General features: G+C 36.4%; 1 protein-coding gene across 3 annotated transcripts in view; it reads right to left on the bottom strand.

Moving 5' to 3' along the window:
• Window positions 1-10733: 10733 nt before the first annotated feature.
• Window positions 10734-25095, bottom strand: part of LOC136854091 (protein CASC3-like) — a 78506-nt gene continuing 64144 nt past the window's right edge. For all 3 annotated transcript variants that reach the window (XM_067130247.1, XM_067130248.1, XM_067130249.1), the window contains 6 exons: window positions 24320-24597; window positions 23424-23619; window positions 23090-23268; window positions 22720-22959; window positions 17346-17779; window positions 10734-11673 (listed from right to left, as the gene is read on the bottom strand). In XM_067130247.1, the coding sequence (XP_066986348.1) occupies window positions 11065-11673; window positions 17346-17779; window positions 22720-22959; window positions 23090-23268; window positions 23424-23619; window positions 24320-24597 (1936 nt within the window). In that variant the 3' untranslated portion in view covers window positions 10734-11064. The remainder of the gene's footprint in view (window positions 11674-17345; window positions 17780-22719; window positions 22960-23089; window positions 23269-23423; window positions 23620-24319; window positions 24598-25095) is intronic.

Here is a 25095-nt window from a genome sequence, read left to right as displayed (position 1 = left end):
CATATTTTTGATACGTAGTTCCTGTAATATAGTTTCATGGACTTACTAGGGTTGTTATCAGTGTCCGTCAAGCTTTCAAGGTGCCAGTTATTTATAGAGACTCAGGTTTGTTGTTCTACCATGCAATTAAAGATGATGTTGTTTTTGAGTATTTATGTTGGTTTTTCAATCTCCTCCGTAATACCTTTACACATAGAGAAGTGTGAGAGGGCACGGTGGATGAAGGCATCAGTCACAGACATTTTATACCTGTCTGGGCAATCAGTGGACCCATTAGGGCATAGACCCGGGTTTGTAGGTTTTTGGATATGGTGGAGGACTTTTACTGCCAGATCGACGGCGTGGCAACGGGATCCCCCTTAGGGGTCCTATTTGCCAATTTCTACATGAGTGTCAGATAGGAAAGGGTTTTCAGAAAGATCTCCTGCCCTCCTCAAAACTATAGGTATATAGTACATCCAGGAAGGGAAGGGCACCTTCAACACTACGTTTGCATGTGAAACAAAGGACAGAACATTCTTCAGAAGTTGGCCTCAATGTTCTAGGTCTTCTTCGCTATCCACTCTCATGGTGTCATCTATATATACCTGTAGTATTGAGGAGGGCAGGGGATCTTGCTGAAGACCCTTTCCTCTATGACACTCGTGTAGAAATTTGCAAATAGGACCCCTAAAGGGGATCCTGTTGCCACGCTGTCGATCTGGCAGTAAAAATGTCCTCCACCATATATAAAAAGCCTACGAACCTGGGTCTGTGCCTTAATGGGTCCAGTGAGTATCCAGACAGGTATAAAATACTACCAAACTCCACAAGTCTCTCTCCTGTCACCTCCAAGAACGGGCTATTTTCAATCGTCATGCACGAAAACGTCAAAGAAGGCCAAAAAGAGAACTTGCAAAGAGCACCAAAATCATAGACCAGGCAATGGACCACCGACACCTACGGTTTCTCGAGGCACTACATATTTTGAAAAAAAGCCAAGCGTCGACACGGTGAAGGAAACTGAATCTCTCCCTACCATCGTAAGGAGAAATTTAAGAAACCAGCCTACGCCAGATACCGACAAGAGAGAGGGAGAAAGAGGAAGAAAGAGGGAGAGGGAGATAGAGAGAATGAAAGTGAGAGAGAGAGAGAGAGAAAGTGAGAATGAGAGAGAGAGAGAAAGGGAGCCAGCATCAGACACTGGAGGCATATTACCTCAATGATTTATAATCCTGGCTAACAGCCATTCCCAAATACCAACAATGATTAGGCCCAGAAGATCTGAATGCCTCCAGGACTGATTTCGTCACCAACCTGTGACCAACCAAAATGCAGCTGAATAACTGATCTGCTAACTCTATACCCAACCCCACCAGCCTCCGCTTACTATATATACTGATGTGACTTGCATGTCAATTCATTCACTCCCTGAAAATAATCGCCAGAGCGCATTTGAAATGTCAAGAGGTAATAAAACTGAAATCACAAGAAAACTTTTCGTGTCCTTTGGAAATCTGATATACCAGCTACACGCTGATGAAAAGATGATATTAAGGATAGAGAAGACTATGTAGTTTGAATCCCATAGAAATAGCCATTATTTTCAATGCTACTACCCTTAGAGAAGGTCTCCCGCCTTATTATTATTATTATTATTATTATTATTATTATTATTATTATTATTATTATTATTATTATTACAGTATTGTTAAATAAAATGGCTGCATTTTGCAAATTGATTTTATACCCAGTTTTCTCAATTCTTCTAATTTGCTTTTCCTGCACATCAATATTAGTCAATAATTGTTTAATGTTCATATTTATTTTAAAGTATTACTGTAATACTTTAAAATAAAGAATTTCAGCTGTAAGAAATACGGTGTTTCATCCATCAAAATATGAACATTGGACAATTATTGACTAATATTGATGTGCAGGAAAAGCAAATTATAAAAGAATTAAGAAAACTCGGTGTAAAATCAGTTTGCAAAATCCAGCCATTTTATTCAACAAAACTTACCTTAAGGAGGGTCTTCTTCCTTCGTAGTATTATTATTATTATTATTATTATTATTATTATTATTATTATTATTATTATTATTATTATTATTATTATTCAGAAGATAAACTCTATTCACATGGAACAATACTACGGGGGCCATTGACTTGAAATTCAAGCTTCCAAAGAATATTGTGTTCATTTGAAGGAAGTTACAGAAGGTAATAGGAAACAGAAGAGAAATACACAAGTACAATGTGAACTGTTTTAGGGTGTTAATGCATTGCATCTTTGCTTGAACTTTTGAGGTTCTAATTAAATAACATCCTCAGGAAGACTGTTCTACAGTCCAATGGTGTGAGGAGTAAAAGACCTCTGGAACAGGGAAGTTCAACAGCTTGGCACATTTACTGCATATTGGTGGAGATCAGTAGTGATAGTGAAAGTTCCCTATCAAAATACAACTTTTGACAAACAAGACCACCCATCAATGGTCCAAGTCATAACTTTTAATGCTAGGAAACAGAAATCTACCGCCACGAACAACTATCTAAAAAGGAGAAATTTCTTTCAGAAGCACACATCCACGCCAGGGAACAGTATTCTAGTAAAGGAAGGACAGATGACCTTAAACAGGTTGCATTGACTCTATGATTGTTATAAATATAATAGGCATTATGTATAATACCTAGCTTCCTTGTGGCATTTGATGACACTTTCATTAGATGTTTCTCAAAATTAAGATGCAAGTTAAATGATGACACCAAGTATAATTTGAAGCTGCAGACTCCCCTTCACTTGAGTGGGAGGATGAGGTGGAAAACCAGCACAAAGTCTACTAATCAATAGTGTTTTCATTTTACTGGAGTTCAGCCTCGTGCCCCACCATTCACTAACCTGCTCCATGTCATGGTTGAGACTAAGGGCAACTTCATTTTGCAGAAGTGGAGACATTACTACATCCACAAGTTGCATCATTGGCATACTGAACAATCTTGTTTTCCAGGCCAACAAATATTGCTTGTGTACACTAAAAATAACAGCAAAACCAGATACAATAGGACTCAGTTCTCTAAAGATCTCATCAACAGCAGCAAAGGGAAGAACCAGGCAGGATCTTCTCCACCCCAGCTATGAAGATTATCAAGAATTTTCTTCGCATCCTTAGAGCAAAATGCAAATTTTTATAGAATCGTTTCAGGATGACAAGTATCAGGGAGAGGGACATCGTCAGCTGATTGTTTAGCTTCAGAAGCTCGGTGAAGCAGTTCAGTCTTTTCCTTAGGGCCAGTAACCAGTTCACCATCGTCTGTTACTAGTGATGGGATGGAAGACGAGTCTGACTCAAAGGTAGAAAATGCAAATTTGGTACACCACAGATGAGGCCAAGTACTGTAATTTCTTTGAGTTTCCTCTATAAGGAATTGTTGTAATATCCTTCAGCTGTTTGGTAAATTCCAGTTGCAGCACAGGGGGACTCAACAAAAATGGTGTACAGTAGTTTTCATGTGAACAATTTCATTTCCATGTATTGAATTTAGTCTTTGTCATCATAAGCTTATCTACATGCATCATCAAACCATGGCTGGTCATTTGTCCTGATCTTGATGACCTTTTAGGGACATACCTTACTAAAATAGCCATCAGTATTTCATTGAAATTCTCTTGGAATTTGGATCAGTCACCGCTTATGAAATATTAAGTGCCTGACAAGCTTCAATAGTGCAGTCCCAGTTAACTGTAGATTTCAGCCAGACATTCTTTTTTAAATGGTGGCATTAGGAATATACTGATTGACACAAGTCCATGTCAATGGCAAAATGATCAGTACTGTACTTGCCTACATACTGACAGACCATGGACTTAACAGTAGTAGGAACATCTGTAATTATGAGGTCTAATCTATTACCAGAAATATGCTTGGGTTCCTCAGTTGGTTGGACAATATCAGAGGATACATAGAACTCAAGAGCAGACTACCCCTGTTGATCAGTGGAATTTAAATTAAGCCACTGGCTGTGCTTTGCATTGCAGTCTCCACAAATAATGGATGAAGCTTTTGAATCCTGTGACTGAGCCATACTAATTTTTGCCAAGAGACAGTCATATACATAGTCATCATTATTTGGCCTACAGTAAAAAGCAAATACACAGAACTTACTAAAAAATCTTAAAACAGTCAAGTGAATGAAAGCATGAAAACCAGATTGAGAAATAAGAAAGTGAAGAAAGTAAGTTGACCAATTTAAGAAATAATGGACATTGGAAACTGTTGACAAGTAAAAGGGAAATCTAAAAAGATGTGACTTAAGAATGTTTAGATTCAAATATGATGGAAAGATTGTACAGTATTACAGGTGAAAAATTAATGGAGAGATGTAATTTCAAGAGGCTAGGTAAAAACCAAAATGATGTGGACATACAGTGTAATGAGAAAGGGTGAGACATAAGAAATAGTAGACCAGAAAAGTGGTGGGTATGGAACTAGCAGAATGAAGACCTGTAGGAATATCCAGGAAATCATGAAGAAAGATGGATGAATACCTAGACTTGATAGTTCAGGCTGAAGGTGCACAGGACAGAGAAAAACAGAATAAAATCCTTTATGATGATGATGAAACCAGTTAAAGAACATACTGACAGCAGCAGAAAAAAAAGAGACATGTGATGATAGACTAAGATGTTCAAACAGCACTTGAAGAAAAGAAAGAACCTTCAAGCTTAGGCATTGGACGGGCAGGGAAGAGGAAAAAGAGGTACTGAATACTGTACAGAGAAAAGATATGTATTTGACCAGGACAGGAATATGATGTGAAAGAAATGGAATCTCAACACAGCAGAATGAAGAATGCCTATACTATGGAGTTAGCAACTAAAGTTTTAAAAAAAAATTTTAACCAGACCAATGAGCCAAAATTCTCAGCTCTTATATGGCTACCTTCATGAAGGCTATATTTGGGTAGACTAACTATTATAAAGATGACAACACTTCTGAGGGATTTGTATGCAGTACTTGTCATTTCCTGTCAGTTGGAATGTTGGCACTCGCACAAACCCCGCAGGGGGTTAGTGCCATCAGTGCACCTCACAGGGTGTACTGTAGGCTTTACTAAAGGTTCTTGGCAGCATCCTTTTAGCCCCTAGCTGCAACCCCTTTCATTCCTTTTACTGTACCACCTTTCATATTCTCTTTCTCCTATCTTGCTGTCCACCCTCTCCTAAATGTTTCATAGTGCAACGTGAGGTTTTCCTTCTGTTACACCTTTCAAACCTTTTGCTCTCAGTTTTCCTTTCAGCGCTGAATAACCTCACAGGTCCCAGTGCTTGGCTTTTGACCTAAACTTTCTATTCTGTTCCTCTCACACAGAATATGCTTTGTTGCGTTATATGACGTTTTGGACACAGAATATTGTGTTATATTACACGTTTACGGACTCCTCAGACAGGAATGGGATCATGAGGAGTGGCCACTCAAAACATGTTAAAAAAGTGTGTCTTATTCTCAGACTGGTTAATACCAATTTACATTTCCTGCTCTATTTTGTACAGATTATTGCTTTAATCCTACTTTGGATTTAAACTCCTTTAATTTCATATTTGTTTTGTCACTTTGCACATCCTGCCATTTATGCATTATAATGGACTTTAATGATGTAAATAATAATTTTTGGGAATTTTTAGGTTTTATCTAGTCATACTTGGTGGTCTTAGCTGTTACATCTGCTTCTTTATTTCCCTTAATGCCTAAAAGAGCAGGAATATATACCTCCTAGAGTTTAACATCATCCCACCTTTGTGTAACTATAGTAGTAAAAGATTATTTCATATGTTGGCTGAAGAAAGTTTCAAGACTAAGTTTGTTGCCTTCATGGCACTTCTAGAATCATTGAAATTACGGACTTTTGTGGAGGCATGTTTTTTTATCTAAACTGCAGAAAAGATCATTGACAATTTTGTTATAATAGATGGCTATACTAGATAGTGAAAATTGGTGTTTCATAAATGGAGATATTGCCACAAATCCCACACCAGTGGGAGATTTTGAGACACGTGCATATTACATACTGTAGTCTAATTTGCTCCAGCATAACTTGCTCATAGATCGGTGTCATTCCCTCATTTCTTGGTAGGATCGGTAGCTTCAGTCTTGTTTCTTTTTAAGAGAGTGAAAGTTTCCTTCTCCTCCTCTTTGTATCTAAAGTGGAGATCTGGATGAGATACTGCTTTACCAGCCTGCACTTTTCAGTACTATCTGAAGTTATGTACTCCCTAGGTTTGGAGTGTTTTCGTCTTTCATTGGTACCAATTAGTGCTAGCAAGATTTGTTGAGAAAGCAGAGTCCTGGCAGGTCTTCTCTGTGCCTAAGGGAGGTACAGCACAGGTCTCCAAGTATTGGACAGAACTGGATGGTCCCATTTTTCCGGATTATTCTTGCAGATGGAACAGGAGTAGTAACACTTGGATTTTCTTTGCTTATCGTGAGTGAAATATCGTAGGGAGATGTCTGTGGCTTTGTTCAGGCCCTCAGTCTCATATGCCAAGCTGACTTTCACTAATACTCAAAAGGCATTTCTTGGGTTCGTTGCCATGGTAACAGTGTGCATGGTGTTTGGAGAAGTATAGCACCCTGATCTCTGTGTAGGGAAGTACCCCTGTCTCTAGCAGATCACGCAAACTTCTTCCCCGCTGCTTTCATGCCAGAGAAGAGGTGTTCATACCATAGGTTGTGGAAGTGACTCCTTTGGCAATGCTTAAACCAACCTGTGGGCTGTGTATGTATCCCATTCTTAGAGGTCACATCAGAGCAGTTTATGTTCACTGCAAAAATATCTCTACATCCTCTAAATCAGTTAGTGATTTACCCTATGGTTATCATACTATCTGTCTATGCCATGTCCGGCATCCCACGTAGCACGAGATGACAGTTCTTGGCGTTAGAAGGTTGGATTCTCCTCCTACACTCCTAAGCACATTCCATTCAGCAAACTTCATTCTCCATTAGAAATAGTTTGTCTTTCCCTCTCCTTTTTTTAAAAGATTTGAGTATGATTTGCTTCTTGTTTTGGAATTGTTCATTGTTGGACAGACAAGAGGCCCATCCTTCTCCCTTGAGTAAAATAGTGTGTAACTCTTTTTACCATCTCCCTTGGCATGTGAGGTTTGAAGCAGAAGGAAAGGAAGAAGGGGAGGAGAGAGAGCCAAGAGTGGGTATTCCCCTCAGCTGCCACAATGGAAGGTAACCCCTCTTGCTGGTGGTGGTAGGTGCAGGGAGCAGAACTGTTTTCCTAGCAGTTCTTCAGAATAGCTAGAGGCTTCTGTGTTAGGACTGTGTCCTCCCTTCCTTAATACATTGAACAAATTCCTATTTCTCCTGGTTCGTGTATGCCTTGGTCCTCTCAAAAGGGGCAAAAGCAATTTTGGAGAAAAGTGCCACCAAAAGTCATTTAACATTGGTTCACCAATCTAATGGTAACAGGGAAACACAACCAGGTGTTAGAGAATGATGTATGACCTCTCCTCTATGGAGTGTCACAAACCTGTTCTTGCTAGTCCTTTTGATAGGTAAGGCTCGAGTAGTACTGTACCCATTAAAGAGAGAGGAGGCTTTTTACTTTCTTGAGAACTGAAGGACGAGTACTTTAGATTACCTATTCTTCATAACTTTGGGAAGTTCTGACCTTGAGTTTGAAGTGGAATTGTCTACCTGTTCATGATGCTGTTTTGAAGTGGTGACAGCTGTTTTTCCTAAGAACATTACATTCTTTCTGCTTTTAACGAGGCTTAGTCTCTTTCAAGGGTATGCACTTATTACGATACATATAAGTTATGGATTCTTAGTGCCCTTAAGGACATGAATCCTTTAGATTTTGGTGGAATTTAAACATTTTCATTTTGTGATCAATTAAGTGAAGTCCAACCTCATCCCCAAGCTATCTCCTATCTTTGGCAACAGAAACCTTTGCAAGGGTTCCTTACTTTTCACTGTTATCACTTCCATTTTGGAAGCATCTGAAGGGGGTGCGCATACCTGGGTTGAGTTCTTGTCTGCCCAAACATCCGTACTGGTCTGCCCATGCTGAGTTTACAGTGTGTTTAATGTTGCAGATTTTTGAACTGGTTGCTAGTCTTGGTGGTGGATGAGCAGTACACCACCATTTATGTTACAAGTAAATGTGAACAGTTTCTCATACTTATGTACTTCTTTAAGCCATGCAGGTGCTTGAGTGGATATTTGGTGCTCCCGGGCTGTCTGCATTATGCATTCTGCACAACGGAATGTTATTGCAGTTCAACTCGACTGTCGGTCTTGGTGCAGGGGCATTTTGGTTCCTGCTCTCCTTATTGGCAAAGGTGTTTCAAGTCTCTCCCGATTAGCAAATATGTTTCAAGTATTAGGGTTTCCATATTCAGTAGGTAGAGACCAGCAGTACAGAGAACTTTGGTTTTGTGTTTTCATTTTCAGTCTTGGAGCGGTGATAGAATTAAGTTCCGTCACCTGTAGGACATTTGATTTTGTTGTTCTCTTTCCCTAACTTCTTTAAGGAGTGATAGCATTTCTCATTCCTCCTTCACTTGGATTTAGCAGTTTCTCGTTGGCCTCTGGCTGTAGTTTCCCAATCTACTGATTCCCTGGTTAAAACACTATGAGAATGATCCAGTTTTTTCACTTGTCAGCCTCTCATTCACCTTTTGAGTGGTATACTTCCTGTAACTTTATACTGGAATTATCTGACAACTGAAAAAATGAGTTTTCTCACAGGGTAGCCAAGAATTTATTTTTGTACTTCAAGTTTTTTGGCAAATGTTCATCAAAGAGAAGAGTGTCTTCTGTGATAAGTATCACAAACGGAAGGATCTCCCTGCTTGGAGCTTACACTCAGTAGGTCGCAGACTTTCCCTTTTACCCTATCTATGTCATACCTTTTTGATTACGTGACAGAAAGGCCTTTACAGTCATTTACCTGATTGGGTTAGCCCTTTCCTCTTCAATGTTGTCTATATAAAATTTTGAAGTGTCTATCTCTTTGGGACTTTGGTCTCAAGTGAACTTACATTCTCGACTGTTCTTTAATGGCCTTGGTGTATGGTTGGAGGTCTTTTGGTTTGCAGTATCGCATTTGACTTTTGGTTGGGTGGGAATCACTTTCATTCCATCATTCCTCAGTAGGGCATTAGCTCAAGTCTCTCATCTCTTTTGACAAGATTGAGTTTCCTCAATTCTTCCCTCTGAATCTAAGGAAACGATACAGTTGAGATAATGTTTTGCCAGCCTGCGCTTTACACAGTCCCAAAGTTTGGAGAGTGTTTTTCTACTTTCATTAGAACTGATTTGTGTTAGAAAGAATTGTCTAGGAACCCTTTTTTTCTTTTGGCTTCGTCTCTCTCATTCTCCAAGAATTCACTGGTGGAGAGCCAGAATTGTTGTTGGGCCAGTTCGCACCCTATAAGTTACTCAAGAAGGATGAACCTCAGACCAGAGTGCAAGCGTCTTTTCACGAGTGTGGGATGTCGTAAGGTGGTGGTATCCAAAAACGTCATCATCTGGCTACGAGAGGTAATCTTTCACTACAGTATGGAGGACCCTCCAACCCACCCATGAGCTCACGACAATTAGGGGCACGAGGCCCTCTCTCCCCTTCTGGAAGGACTTGATCCAACAGGTAATGTGGGTAGCTCTCTGGTCCATCAGACTACCTTGCCTGAATTTGCTTGGGGAATGTCACCCAGAAGCCACTCAACACCTTTTATTGGGGATTTTGGTGGCAGCTCAACAATTACTGTAAGCACCAGAAACCATCTAGGGATTGCAAGGCTCATTTGAGTGCTTTGGCTAGAGAGTACAGCTCAAAAGGGAAATATGGAGTGTGCACAGACCTGTTCTCTTCCCTGAACCATACCTGTTAATATGCAAGAGTAGAAGCTGAACCCAAATGAGTACAGATAAGTGGTACTACAAGCCCATTCTGTTAATCTAGAATGCAAGCTTTTGTCTCCCTTTCTACAACAAAGATGGGGGGGGGGGCACAGTAGAGCCTGTAAACCACATCAGAGCCTGCCAGCTGACTGTTTCCCACCTCTGCAGAAGTTAGTTCCTCATGATTCTAGTCCATAACATGCCAGGGATAAGAGGGAAGCACCAACCTGCCCTCAGCGGCAGTGCCAGCAGAGTAGCACCAGTACCTTTTTTCTGCATAGTGACACTCCACTCTGGCCACAATGTGCTCAGCCCTACTGTGGGTACTACCGTCCTCTTAAACATCGATTCTTCATACATGAAAGGTGTACTATTTGCATCTCTGTAGGAACAAGTGCCTAATTTTTAAATTTGCATTTTTCCAAGGTACAACCCTAGCCTTTCATATTGGAGTGGACCCATCTTTTCTACACCATTTCATTTTTCCCCCTTGTTTTTCATTTGGAATACAAGCCAGGAAGAAAATGAGTATTGTCAGAAGGCTGAAAATATGCATCCCCTTTCCCCCATCTCCAACTGGGTAACACCCTTGTTTAAAAAGTCAGTACACTGCCAGTCCATTACTGTGTGGAAAGATACTCCATACATGACAGTCTGTGGTTTGTGTACCTAGGAAAAATAAATTTTTTAAAATTTGGCATTTTTCCAGTTATACCTTTGTAAAACTGAAGATTGAAAACAAAAATTATGAAGAATACAAAACCAATTTAAGACAAAAAATGCCAAGTTAAGAGAAATATGAACTGATTCAGAATACAGGTTACAAAAAGTCAGTGCAAAAAAAAATTTTATAATACTTTTAATAGTGTTTAACATATGAGGGACCCCAGTTACCATAGCTCAAGAGGATCTACTTAAATAATATTCCACTAACATTAACCATGCATTAAATGCACAAGAAAATTATTTGAAATGAAAAAGATAAGATTAAAAAAAATACATAAGCTATTCCAGTATATAAAATGCATTTTAAAAATTTTTTTGCAAAATATTCATACATTACAGAAATAGTGACTGCATAGACCCACAAAGGCCGAGTGATGTAACTGGAAATAAATATCAAGTTAATAATTTTTTTACTTTATACATTCCATAATATAACAAAACATTAAGATGCTTCTACAGAGCCATCAGTAGTTTTTAATTCTTCCACTGGCTGCCCTTCACTAGCTTTTTCCTTTTCAGGATCTTTACTTTCAAGAATATCTATACTATTTTCCTCTGGTTTTTGCAGTGTCTCTGACAGTTCACTTTCTTTAGGCTGGACATTCGTTTCAGGTTTGTCCTGTACTGCAGCATTCTCCGGTGATTTACTGGCAGGTTCTTCTGTAACTTTAGGGTCTGCAACAGACTCAACCTGTTGTCCTTCCTCTGTTGTAGCAGCCTGATCTTCACTTTGTCTCTCAACTTGCCCTTCGTTTACAACCTGCTGGTCTTCCCTTAGGTTTGAGTCAGTTTCTACAGGAATTTCCTTCTCTGAAGACTCCTGGAGAGCTGATTCAGGAACATTAGTCGAGTCTACAAATTGCTGATCATCTTGAATTCCTTCTACTCGAGAAAATGACCCATCCTGTCTTTGTTCTCGTTCCGGAGGTGGAACTATCGGGATGGCTGCTTTTGGCCTTTTTTGCAGAGGTACATTGTTTCTAGGTAGCTGCTGCTGACTCTCAGTATTATAATAGGTAACACCATTGCTGTATATTTCACCAGGTTGTGACTGCAAAGATAAAAAATTAAGAATTTTAGTCATGCAAATATTGACAAAAAAAAATTCAACACTACAATTGTTCCATGTTTTACCCTTATATGTCAATAAAAATTTAATTTTTGCACTCCTCCAAGTATTTAAGTTGAGAGTATTAAAAAACTGACTGCTTGAACATACTATCATCCACACATTAATATGAAAAAAAAACTAACAAAAAATCTGTTGATTAAAAGGTAAAATACAAAAAAGGTTAATAACAAATTAAGTTACAACAATCATGAGCAACAATAATGGTCCACTGAAACATTACAAGTATTTATTTGTAGGCTCTGGTTTGCAAAGTGAAATGAAGAGAATATCTGCCTTGATATTTCACAAGGAAGACCAACTAAAATTTATATAGTACATAAATGTGACTAAGACTCCATGTTTAAGGTTCAAGCAAGGCCCTATGGAACTCTGAGGATCTACTCCTGTAGAATAACACCTTAGGAATAGGCTTTCTAGCACAAAAATTTTGTATATTCCATAATGTTGACAAATCTACCAAAAACTAAGACTGGCAAAGAGAGGAGACCTCCTAACAACTAACAAACTGGTTCATATGAAACATTACTGCTTGCTGTGTAAGGAAAGGAGCTTAACCCTTAAACGCCTGTTGGACGTACCAAGCGTCGACTAAAATTGTCTGTTGAATGCAGTGGACGTAGCAAGCGTCGACTACAAAAAATTTCAACCTTTGGTCAACTCTGACTCGACGAAATGGTGAAAAACGCAATTGTAAGCTAAAACTCTTACATTCTAGTAATATTCAATCATGTACCTTCATTTTGCAACAAATTGGAAGTCTCTAGCACAATATTTCGATTTATGGTGAATTTTTGAAATAAAATTTTTCTTACGCCCAGCAGAGTAACTTCGGCCGAAAATTTCAGAAATTCTTTCGTCATTTTGTCGTAATTTTTGCACTGTTCTATATTAGCCGTTACATAAAGTTTTATATATGAAAATGTGCGCAATTTCATGTACAATACAACAGAAAATAACTCATGGTTGTAGCTTTTATCAGTTTTGAAATATTTTCATATAAATCACGATAACTGCCAAAATTTCAACCTTCGGTCAACTTTAACTCGACCGAAATGGTAAAAAAACGCAATTGTAAACTAAAACTCTTACATTCTAGTAATATTCAATCATTTACCTTCATTTTGCAACCAATTGGAAGTCTCTAGCACAATATTTCGATTTATGGTGAATTTTGAAAAAACTTTTTCCTTACGTCCGCGCCAGAAACTCTTTTTCACGTTGTCGTAATGTTTGCACTGTTTTATATTAGTCGTTACATAAAGTTTTATATATGGAAATGTGCGCAATTTCATGTAGAATACAACAGAAAATAACTCATGGTTGTAGCTTTTATCAGTTTTGAAATATTTTCATATAAATCACGATAACTGCCAAAATTTCAAGCTTCGGGTCAACTTTAACTTTCGACCGAAATGGTAAAAAAAACGCAATTATAAGCTAAAACTCTTACATTCTAGTAATATTCAATCATGTACCTTCATTTTGCAACAAACTGGAAGTCTCTAGCACAATATTTTGATTTATGGTGAATTTCTGAAAAAAATTTTTTCTTACGTCTGCGCTTGTGATAACTTTCGGCGAACATCTCGAAATTCTTTTCGTCATGTTGTTCGTAATGTTTGCATCGTTTTACATTAGTTGTTACATAAACTTTATATATGAAAATGTGTGCAATTTCATGTAGAATACAACAGAAATTAGCTCATGGTTGTAGCTTTTATCAGTTTTGAAATATTTTCACATAAATCACGATAACTGCCAAAATTTCAACCTTCAGTCAACTTTAACTCGACCGAAATGGTCAAAAACGCAATTGTAAGCTAAAACTCCTACATTCTAGTAATATTCAATCGTTTACCTTCATTTTGCAATAAATTGAAGTCTCTAGCACAATATTTCGATTTATGGTGAATTTTTAAAAAACATTTTCCTTACGTCTGCTTGCGTAACTCGCCGAACATCTCAGAAATTCTTTCGTCTCGTTGTCGTAATATTTGCACCGTTTTATATTAGTCGATACATATATAAAACTTTATGAAAATGTGTGCAATTTCATTTACAATACAACAAAAAATAACTCATGGTTGTAGCTTTTATCAGTTTTGAAATATTTTCGTATAAATCACGATAAATAGAAAAAATTCGACTTTCGGTCAACTTTAACTCGACCGAAATGGTCGAAAACTGCAATTGTAAGCTAAAACACTTACAGTCTAGTAATATTCAATCAATTAGCTTAATTTTTCAACAAACGGGAAGTCTCTAGCACAATATTTCGATTTATGGTGAATTTTTGAAAAAAAAATTTTTTTACGTCCACGTGTTACGAATTCATGCATCATTTTGTGATAATATTTTCTCTGTGTTGCTTTGATCGTTTTAAAATTTGTTATATACCAAAATCATCGCAATTTAGTGTACAATACAACTAAAAAAAATTAAGTCATTAGCTTTAACCGTTTTGCTTACAGCGCGATTTGTATAAGAGTTTTTTTTTCGCTGTCATATATTCCAATATTTATATATGATAATGATATTTTTTTCATTTCTGATGGTTGCATACTAAACTTCAGGCAATGACAAAAAAAATGAGCCAAAAATTAACTCTTAATCTTAAAAACTAAGCGTGCTGTGATTTTTTGAAAAAATTTTTTTCCGCTTCGGCGCTAACTCACCGAACGCCGCCGGCATACGGGAGACGTTTTTGTAAATAGGGCTTCGGCGTTAAAGGGTTAAAAGCCTTCAACACGGCACACAAGATAGACCCTGAGCATATACAGTAGGTCAAGGCAAAAACTGTACAGTATAATTCCTCTAAGTATACAATGAGTTCCCGAATTTTGATGGACTGCATTAATGGGGCTGACAGAGAAGATGGGCTACAGCCATGGCTTATTCCACTTCTCAAATTGATTTCCAAGTGATGAACATTTAGCCAGAAACTTCCCAAATTGATTTCAAAGGGACAAACATAAGAGCAAGAAACTTCTCAAACTGATTCCAAAGGAACAAGAACCCAGCAGGAAAATGTAAAACTTGCTCCTAACCTAACCTAACCTTTAAATACCCTAACTAACCTATATCAGCATAAAGAATTTGGCTTATCAGTAGATAAACATCAGCAAACATGCCTCATAAGACCACCTTGAAGTGATAAATTACCTTTACCAGCATGCTGGATGGAAAGGCCACTCACATAATTATGATAACCTAATAGAATCTGCCATGGCAGTGTGAAAAACTCAAACTGTTTTAGGTACCTAACATGATATGGCAAAGGCATAAAAAAAATTAACCCTGAACCCTGAGATCTAGTAAATTTGCTGCCATCATGTCATTTCCATGAAGGCTACCTTTTAATTCTAGGTGATTATTGTGTATGCCCTGTTTGCCTGCTCTCCAAAAGCTTTTGGTTGCAATGTCTTGAACATGAGCTTCCCTATCTATCAATGTGTAGACAAACGGAAGAGTTCTTGGTTTGGATAGTTGAGGTACTTTATATGTAAACTTATAAAAACCTATAAAAATATTAGGTTATCAATACTTTTAATGTGTTTGAAATATAAAAGTTTAGAGTAAAAGAATGAACAAAATAGTTAAAGTATAATGAAACTTAACATCATAAGACCTGAAGCCACCTTTTCACATTTAAGAAAGCAAATAATTGTAATAACATATCCATTTTCTGCATACCCTGATATCCTATTTTTAAAGCCGAAAGTATTTTTGAATAATTAAGAATTAAAATGAAAACATTTCTTGAATAATACCCCATCCTTCATCGGATGTTATGCCTAGGCTCACTGAAATCAATATAAAAACAACTTTCTGTTGCTGGTCGGCTAAACTGTGACTGCGATGTGTGTAGCATCCACTATATAACTGATGAAATTCATGTATAAAAGTTCTGGTGTTAAGAAGATTAAAGTCACTAGTAGAGGTAATCTGAATAAATTTGTAACAATATTCACTGCCAGCTGTGTAGTGTGGCCTTTTTTAAACTTTGTGGCTAAAAATCGCCTTCGATCGTCGTAGGACATGATAGCTAGGGTGAGAATATCTGCCTTTTGCCCACCAAAGGGTTGAAGTTTAGCTACGAAGGGAATTTCAACTGGGGGGGACCAAGCATCTGACTGTGGAGGGGGGGAGCCCCCTCCTGGCAATGCCACTGACTGGGCAATCCAGCTTTAACTGTTATTTGACTACTGGACTGTTATTTTCAAGAAGGTACAGTTTTCTTGATTTGTCCAATGTCCTTGAGCAAGGTACACCAGGACAGACGAAAAGTTATTATTCAAATGGTAGAAACTCTCCTGAGGCAGGAATTATTGTCAATGTTGGATCCAGCCTCATGCACAGCAAAATCCAAGTCTTATTTTCACCTAAGTTATGATGAGCTAATTATGTCTTACAGCTTTCCCAGTGAGTAAGTCTAACCATGGATAAGCTGAAACATAGGACCTGAAAACTAAAAGCATCCACCCTTTTAAATAATGAGAAGGAACTTTCATAAGGGCCTAATCAGTACTTGAAATTATGTATCAATATAGTTTGTGCCATTAGCAAAACACAGTATACTAAGAAAAATCAAGTCGAGAGAGACTGGACATGTCTTCTGCCAACATGTAACAATGATGGACATTTACTCTGCCAAGATATGACAATGCCAATACAGGAACCTCAAAATGTGATTGGTCACAAAAATTACATGAATTTGGACCCTTTCCTCATGTTAAATATAAATTTTTCACTAAACATAAACAAAAAATGTATTTTTGAACCATTTTCTCTCACATGAAACCCAAACACGTTAAAATGCATATAAAATAGAAACATTTAATATAAAATTCATGAAGTTACTATAGCCATCAGAAAAAATTACCCAGAGCATAAATTTTTTAGCTTAACATCCCTCATTGTTCAAAATTGGCATTTCAGTACACCGTGAACTTTGGACATTTAAAAATTATGCATAATTCCACCTTTCTGAAAGGTAAAAACAAGCAACACTAATTGCATGCATGAACATTTAACTAATGCAAATGACTGTTATTCAAGGAGGAAAAAACAGGAAACAAAAACTAGCAAAAATCTGGAGCTAAAGGTTAAAGGAAAAGGAATTAAATACAGTAGTGGAGGATTAATACTTGAATGTGTAGCCCTTTCATAATAACGAACTCTGACAACTGTACAAAGAATTATTGCATGATTTCTCACAACAGAACATTTAAGGTTATAAGAACGAAAGATTTAAATCATTTAACTTACTGTACGTTCATCTGGCTATTGCCAATGTATGGTGGGGCAAAGTTTTGGATGTGTATTATAGCCTTCTAAAATAATCTTTGCATAAGTTATACTCTTTTCAAATAATGTATTATGGTACATAACAGATGGTGAAAAATTTGGGTTACATCTAAGAAATATAGTGTATTTGCATTACAAACTAAAAGAAAAAAAATACTAAAGGTGTGCACTTATATAAAAAAACATAAAAAAATACTGACAATTTATTTGTAAAAGAACTTTTTTTATTCCTACAAAAGCATAAAATATGTAAGATGAATGAAGGGTCTATGGGGCTAACTTACCACAGGGCCTGGGGTGAAGCCCTGGAATGGCGGGAACTGAGGTGGGTGGGGGCCTGCTAACGGAGATGCTCCCGGGAGAGGGCCTGCATGTGGCCCAGGTTGGGGGCCAGGGTGAGCAGCATAGTTAATTTCGTGGGGTATAAATGGTGGACCAGTAACAGGGGGACCAGGTGGGACGGGGGGTGCACCCACCGGAGGAGCACCTAGAGGACCACCAGTGAAGAGATGAGGTGACTGCGTGACTGGCGGGAACATGCGAGGCGCTGGTGGTCTCCCCAGGAATGGCTCTGGAGGAAAAGTGGGAGGAGAGGTAAAGGCTGGTGGAACAAAGGAATGGGGAGCACCACCAGCAATTGGGAGTTGGGAGGGAGGTGCCGATACTGTGTGGCTGGTGGCTGGGTTCACCCCTCCCTCATACACTCCTCCCTGATAACCTGTAAAATTGGAAAGATTAATTAGATCACAGTGGTGTTTAAATGATACATGGACCAACATAAAATATATTGGATCACTTTTCAAAACTGCAACCTGAATATGATTAACCCCATGCCATATATAATTTCTGCTCCTATTTTTCTCTTTCAACTTAAAAATAAAACAGTGTAAAATAGGTAAGCATTACAATGGTGACTTATGATAAGAAATCTTCATCCACAAATACGTGACCCTAAATTATTGTTTCAAATACAGTAGTATTAGAATACTAAACTCATGTTATTTTTCTTGAAAATTTAGTTACTTCAATTAAAAAAAAAATAAAGATGAAAATACTTTTTTAACAAGAAAAATAAAGCAAAATCTATGTTTTAGAAATAATTTGCATTACTTGCTGTGAATATCAAAAGACAAGCTTAGATACAGAGCCATTTTTTTAATCCAAAGCTTTCTCAGAGATGTAAATAATGAAATCTTTCAAATTGAAATATTTTGCTATATGAATAATATCAAAATAATAAGATGAAAAAATTAATGTTTTCAACAAACTATCATACTAAGGGCAGAAAAAAGCAGCACCAGTGATGCAATACTCTAAATTGCAATAACACTCAACAGGAACACAATGCATTTATAACATCTTTTGTTAAAACATGAATAAAGTTTAATCTGCATAAAAAATAGTCAATGCAATGTCAGGTACTTGTATATTTACTGAAAATACAACAAATACATAAGACGGTAATGATTTCATATATTTCCAAGGTACTTGAATACTTACTGAAAAAACAACAAATATATATGACAGTAATTTCATATATTTCCAAAGATCTGAGATGGCAAATTAAAAAATTTTCCACCCTGCAGCTTAGCTATCTAACAATTCAGATTACACCTGAGTAACTATTTAATAATTCTGCTTACAGCTGAAAAACTAAATTCATAAAAATGGCATCTAGAAAAAAGGTAATACTGTACATCACATCACTAACATTATTGCATTATAGTTTCAATACTTTACTAAGAAATTTGAGCATTATGCTAGGCAAGGGGAGTTTAGAAACTTAATATCAAACAAAACAATGGTAGCATTGACAAATTCTTGCTTTTTGCAGCAGGAAGTATAAGAAAAGGCTATGGTGCTACAAGAAACCCAGTAACTGAGCTTGCTAAATAAAGTGTCTCTCAACACATACATGCACACCCAATTCAAACCCTCTATAACCACAGCTGAAACAAAATATTGCTGGGTATGGAAAACTAATCTCTGTACACTGTGACTGCTGAAACTGACACCATACAACTCTTGCATCAACAAGACAGACACCAAGGCCACAACTCTTACATCAAAAATATCAAGTAAATACTTTCCAAAAATTGTTCTTGCATTGACTTCAACAAGAAATGGATCATCAGTTGTTTGAAGATCAATAATGAAACATACTAAATGCTTTAAATCTTCAAGTTCCAGGAAAGACAATAATGAGAGTTTACAAAAGTTGAGGCACTTCATCTCCTCTTCAAGGTGGCTAATATTGACAAGTGTCACACAAACTACATGAAAGTTTTATTTTAATAACACATATGCACAAACAAAACTGTCAAAAATTACCAACAAGATATTTATACATACTGAAATCACTTTAACTCTTAAGTTATTTACTTAAGACAACTTTACAAAATGTTACTAAAAATTTACTTGCTATGTAGCAGCACTTGAAAACAATGAATACATGACAGCAATCTCAACTTGTTACACACAACAGAAAATACCATTGTGCCAAAATCATTACTGGTTTAAAAAAAATGTATTGTTTATTATATATACTGTAATTCAATTACTGAAAAAAGACAAAAGGAACTTCTTAAAAATCCTGAAACAAAAGTTTAAATGATAAATTTTAAAATGCCAACAACAAAGGGATGCTAACATAACTCATCCATTATTTTCAGTTCATCAAATACAGTAGCCACTAAAGGGTAGTAAAAACACTTACAAAAACTAGAGGTTTTAAATTCTGCATAGTATTTTTTGCATATCCCGAGGTACTTAGCAAGCTCGTACAAGGAGTAATCAATTTTGTGTTTAGTAGTTGTCTTTTAGATATTCAGTAATATGCACATGCAAAGTACTTTTCCACTTAAATGAAGCTAAAAGTAAAACTAAAAGTAAAAGAAAAAAAAAGTACAGTAATACAACATATGGAACAAGGTTTCATAGTTGGCATGGGGTTAAGTACAAATCATGTTCAATCTTATAAATCTAAAATATAACTATGAGGGCTTTTCTAATGCAAAATTTTTATAAAAAAATTGAATTAAGCTTTAGAAAAAAAAATATATCTGCCATAAATAACACTTGAAGATTATGACGACAAAAAGAAACTCAAAAATTCCAAAATAATAAATACAAAAGTGGTACAATACTATATATAGCGAATAAGATGCATGCTAGTACTGTAGTTAGTTCATTTGAGAAAGTCAGAGTAATTTATCAGGACACAAGACTCCCAAGAAGAACCTGAAAGAGAAAAACTTCTTCCCTTGATGATATTCCATTACAAAAAGTATCATACATAAAATCAGAAGGAACTATTTAGAGAAAGAGCATGGCAGACCCCACTAAAGTGAGGCACTCTTTCCAGAAACCCTGGTAGTTCCTGTAGTACAGTAATTGTATAAAAGAAAAAAGTACATCACAAATAATCTTACCATATCTATTCCACATAAAAGAAAAAACATACTTTTTATATTTTGCCTACACCATCACACAAGGCTAGTGACAATGATGAAGTTCTGATCTTGACAGTATGCATCATCCAAAAATGGGCAATACATGAGTGAAACAATTTAAAATGTATGGCCCTTAAACAAAATCACATCAGAAGACTAACATTCAAAGGGTAAGGATGTAACAGAAAACTGGCATCAACAACATGCCAAAAATGCAGAATTACGGACATGTTACACAATATAATGGTTCTTCAAAATGCTACTCTCAGGGAAATTGCCAGTTTTGACATGAAACAACACATTACAGTACTACAATCACTGATAATCTTTAATATATTCACACTTGATTGCAACTTGCTAAAGCAAATAAATAAAAATAAAATTCTTGGCATTACACTCATTAACCCAAGATACCAAAATAACTAAATTGCATCTATAAACTAACATGACACTAATGTACTGCAAGGGGAACTGCGTGTGATTATTGGAAGCAATTTTGTCACAAGCAAAACTGCTTTTAAAACTGCAAACAACATATAAGACTGGCAACTGGCAAAAAATGATAACCTTGGACACTGCCAGTGATCATAAAGACATCACTAGTGTTCAACCCATCATAAAACCAAATAAAAAATGACATAGTACGGGAAAAAAAATTTCAGTAATTTATGAAATAAAAATGGATCAAGCATCAACATTCATCCCTACCACTTTTTCCTGCTAAAAATGAATTGTTTATAAAGTATGATTTGAGAGAATTCCTTCAAAAATCTGAAATGATCTAAGTTATTTTCTTGCCATAAAAACCAAAAAACAACATACTGCACGTGCCTCCGCATTTAATTCTTAGGCATCATTTTGGAATACCAGTAGCAAAATTTATTTAACAACAACATTACTCTGATACTGCTTATGAAGGTATTATAATGCTGGAAAATTTCCACTCTCCTCTCTATCTTTTAATCCTCCTATAATTACACTGATTACTAAGCTCCTGAATACAGGAAGCCTAATAATTTCTCCTGGTTAGCTCTGAACTTTTCATACTTAGTTCTGCAGGTAAAGTATTTATGCCTATAATTTCCCTCCCTCCTCCCAGCAGGAATAAAAGAATAAATTCTTTGAAATAAAAAGAGAAGTCAAAGGTTAATGAAGCGCAATCATGACTCAGAATGGAGGATGCAAAAAAAAAGGGGGTAAAAAACAAAACAAAAGAGCACTTCTTAAATGTTATAACAGATGAACAAGTACACAGTACTTTAGGGTGTAAAATGCACAATGGTACTAACAAAACACTAAGTTCGAACAGAAAGGCAACTTATGAGGAGGTAACCTGTCTGCTACAAGAGATAAAAAATTTGGGAAGATAATCACACCAAAGACTGTATATTTATAAACTGTATATTTGAAGGAAGACCCCTATGAAAATTCTGGTAAACACAAGCATCATCAAGACTTATCCATACACCTTCACATTCCAGTAATCTTTATGAAAAAATTAATAACATTATACTATATATAATGCAAAGGTACAGAAATTACTTTCACCCTGAAAATCCTACATCACTAATGGAAAATATAAAAAAAATAAAAACAGAAAAGTCGTACCCAAAGTTTGCATCTGAGTTTCAGTACGTTATCCATAAAACTATTTCAAAATTTAATGAAAATTCTCACACCACTTTTAAAGATCACTTTATCTGTTTAATTAATGGCTTATCCATAACATTATTTCATGATTTACAAGAAAATTCTAAGGTTGCCACCACAGATAACATCTCTGGGAAATGCAGTTCCTGATGATTCAAACACTAATATCCAAAGTGAATGGGAAACCTCTCACTACTACTAGCTGATTAGTGTCACCAGTAAACAGGAAATCTTTATCCATCCACATAACGGTTCTCAATACAAAGACTTTAGGAAGGTCAACATCACAGTTTCTACGAACTATTAGCCTGGTTAAATTTCTATTAAACCAAAGATGCCATAAACAACACAAAATGCAGCCAGTTGTATGCTTGAATTACTAACATAAGTACACTTGAGATTTTTATTCACACACACCTGGGGAAATAAAATTTTTTATTGCTAGAAAAGCAGAGGGTAAGTGCACTTAACTTGACTAAAACCACAGTTCCAAAGAACATCAATTACATTACTCTACATGAAAACCAAAAAACAAAAATATATAAGAATCACTAACCGGCTTCCAGTGCTGGATCAATATATCCTTGCTGTTGCTGGAAGGGAGGCACTGGTTGGTCAGGAATTGACCGTTGTCTCTGAGATGAATATCTCTTTGGCCTAGACGAAGCAGAACCGTCTCCTCCTGGTGAGGAATTACCACCCCGTCCTCTGCCATGAAGATTAGCTGCTGCTGCTGCAGACTCCTGCAGTCGTGGCGGTACAGTGTTTCTTCTATTCTCTGCATTCCCACCTCCTCCTACGAAAGAGAAGGAAGTTAAAATAAATTCTGACCCTCAATGAATTCTAGTATAATATAGTTACAATGACTTTTTCATTTCTGATCATCAAAAAAGTGGCTACTATAATAAAAATTAGCAATTACTCACTACTTTTCTTATGTCTTTCATCTCTATTTTGAGTATTTATGTTTACATTCTTCATGTCTAATGTAATTTCATCAACATGTGTTTGATGCTGAACTGGCCCTTTCTGCTGGTAACCACCACGATTTCCACGTCCTCCAGGGTGCATGTCATGATTGTTTGCACTTCTCTCATCATTATGCCTTGAAAAGAAAGCCATGACAAATTATTGAATACTTACCAATACTAGTTCCTAACCTTTATGCTCATTTCACAGAAATATTCATTTATGACTACTACAATTACAAATTTTAATAAACAAGAAAGCCATTGTAAAAATTACACTCTCTCAGCATACCTATGTTGGTCTCTGTTTAATCCTCTCCCAGAGCCTCTACCTCTGCCTTTTCCTCCTCGTCCTCGTCCACCCATGTTGTCAATTTTCAATTCTTGGAACTGGGGACTTGATATAGAATTCCTATTCTGTAGATTATGCTGATGCTGCATTTGCATTTGCTGTTGCTGCTGCTGCATTTTTGATGCATCATTGTCAACTGAAATGTAAGGCAAGAGTATAGAATTCATTTTTTATTAAAGAATACAATTTTTTATACAAACAGGAGCATACCACAAAACCACTCAATATGAAGTTTCCCTTACATAAAAAAAAAAACTGGTTGCTACTATCCATGCACAAATACAGTATTAACACCTTTACATAATCCCTAGCCATTCCTAGCCAAATTTCCAGCAAGTTCTCAATCCTTTCTTACGATCCCTTCTCTATTCATATGAGTCTTAGCACACTTATACCACTCAGCAGTAAGATTCTACCTACATTTTCTAGGAATATGGATATTTGAGGCTTTGCTAATGAGATTGGGATTAGTTGTGTACACAATGAGTTGAAAAATTAAATCACATTTCAATGAAAAATAGAGAAAATGTAAGAAAATCCATTCCAGAGAATAACACAAACACCTATAACTAAACAATCCTCAAAAAGCAGAACAAAGAAGCATATTAAAAGACTCATCAAACAACAACAGGACATTGCTTACCATCAATTGATATACCCTTTCAATTCCACTGATTACTTAAAATTAACTTGTTCTGCCAAATTTAAAAAAAAATGTTTACAATGTTATATTAAAACTTTAAAAACCAAAAAAATTCATGCTAAAAGTTATTCAAATTAGAAGAGTACCATATACAGTACTATTAAGCAATTATTACAAAACCAGATGGGCTTACTTATTAAATGTTCATCTCCAGGAGCTCTCTGGATGTCATTTTTAGGTGAATGATGTTCAGCGCCACTTCTGTGATCATCCTGTTCACCACCTTGGTGCTTCTGCTGAGTAGAATTTAAAGCTGGGAACTCCTCATTATTATACAGAGCTTTCTTGCTACCAGCCAAGGACCTGTTTCCTCCTCTTCCGGGCCCTCCTCCTCGGACAGTTCCTCCTCTGACAGGTTTGGCATACGCATCAAGATCTTCCCAATTGCGAGTATACTTATTAGGTCCACGGCTGAAAAATGGTTTCAAGACACATGTCAAACTTATTCTTACCTTATACAATATAAAAACCATCTCATCACAATTTCTTCTACGATAAATATAAATATATATAAAAACAGAATTCCCTTTAAGAAGTTACGACCCCAGTCACTTCATCTAGTTAATTTAATATAAATATTACCTCCCTAATTACCTTGTACAACATTACTTCTCAATTATAACCTAAACACCATACAAGATGCACAACATGATGCTTTGCAAAACAAAACTTTTAACAGATATACTATCAGTGTTCAGCATCTACAGTAATTTAAGTACTTTAAGCAGTAACACAAAAAAGCTCCAATATACTAATGAAATAAAATCACATTAAAACTCCTTAGAAGGACAAAAAGACAGTCATCGGCTATAACAAGCAAGACAAGTAGTCATTCAACCCTAATTTTTGCACTTGCCAAAGCCTGGTTTGGTAAAATACTCAAAAATGCAGCATGAAATATTTAATGTG

This window comes from Macrobrachium rosenbergii, chromosome 28 (assembly GCF_040412425.1).
Source record: "Macrobrachium rosenbergii isolate ZJJX-2024 chromosome 28, ASM4041242v1, whole genome shotgun sequence".
Classification (NCBI taxonomy): domain Eukaryota; kingdom Metazoa; phylum Arthropoda; class Malacostraca; order Decapoda; family Palaemonidae; genus Macrobrachium; species Macrobrachium rosenbergii.
This window is presented reverse-complemented; position numbering and strand designations above follow the sequence as displayed.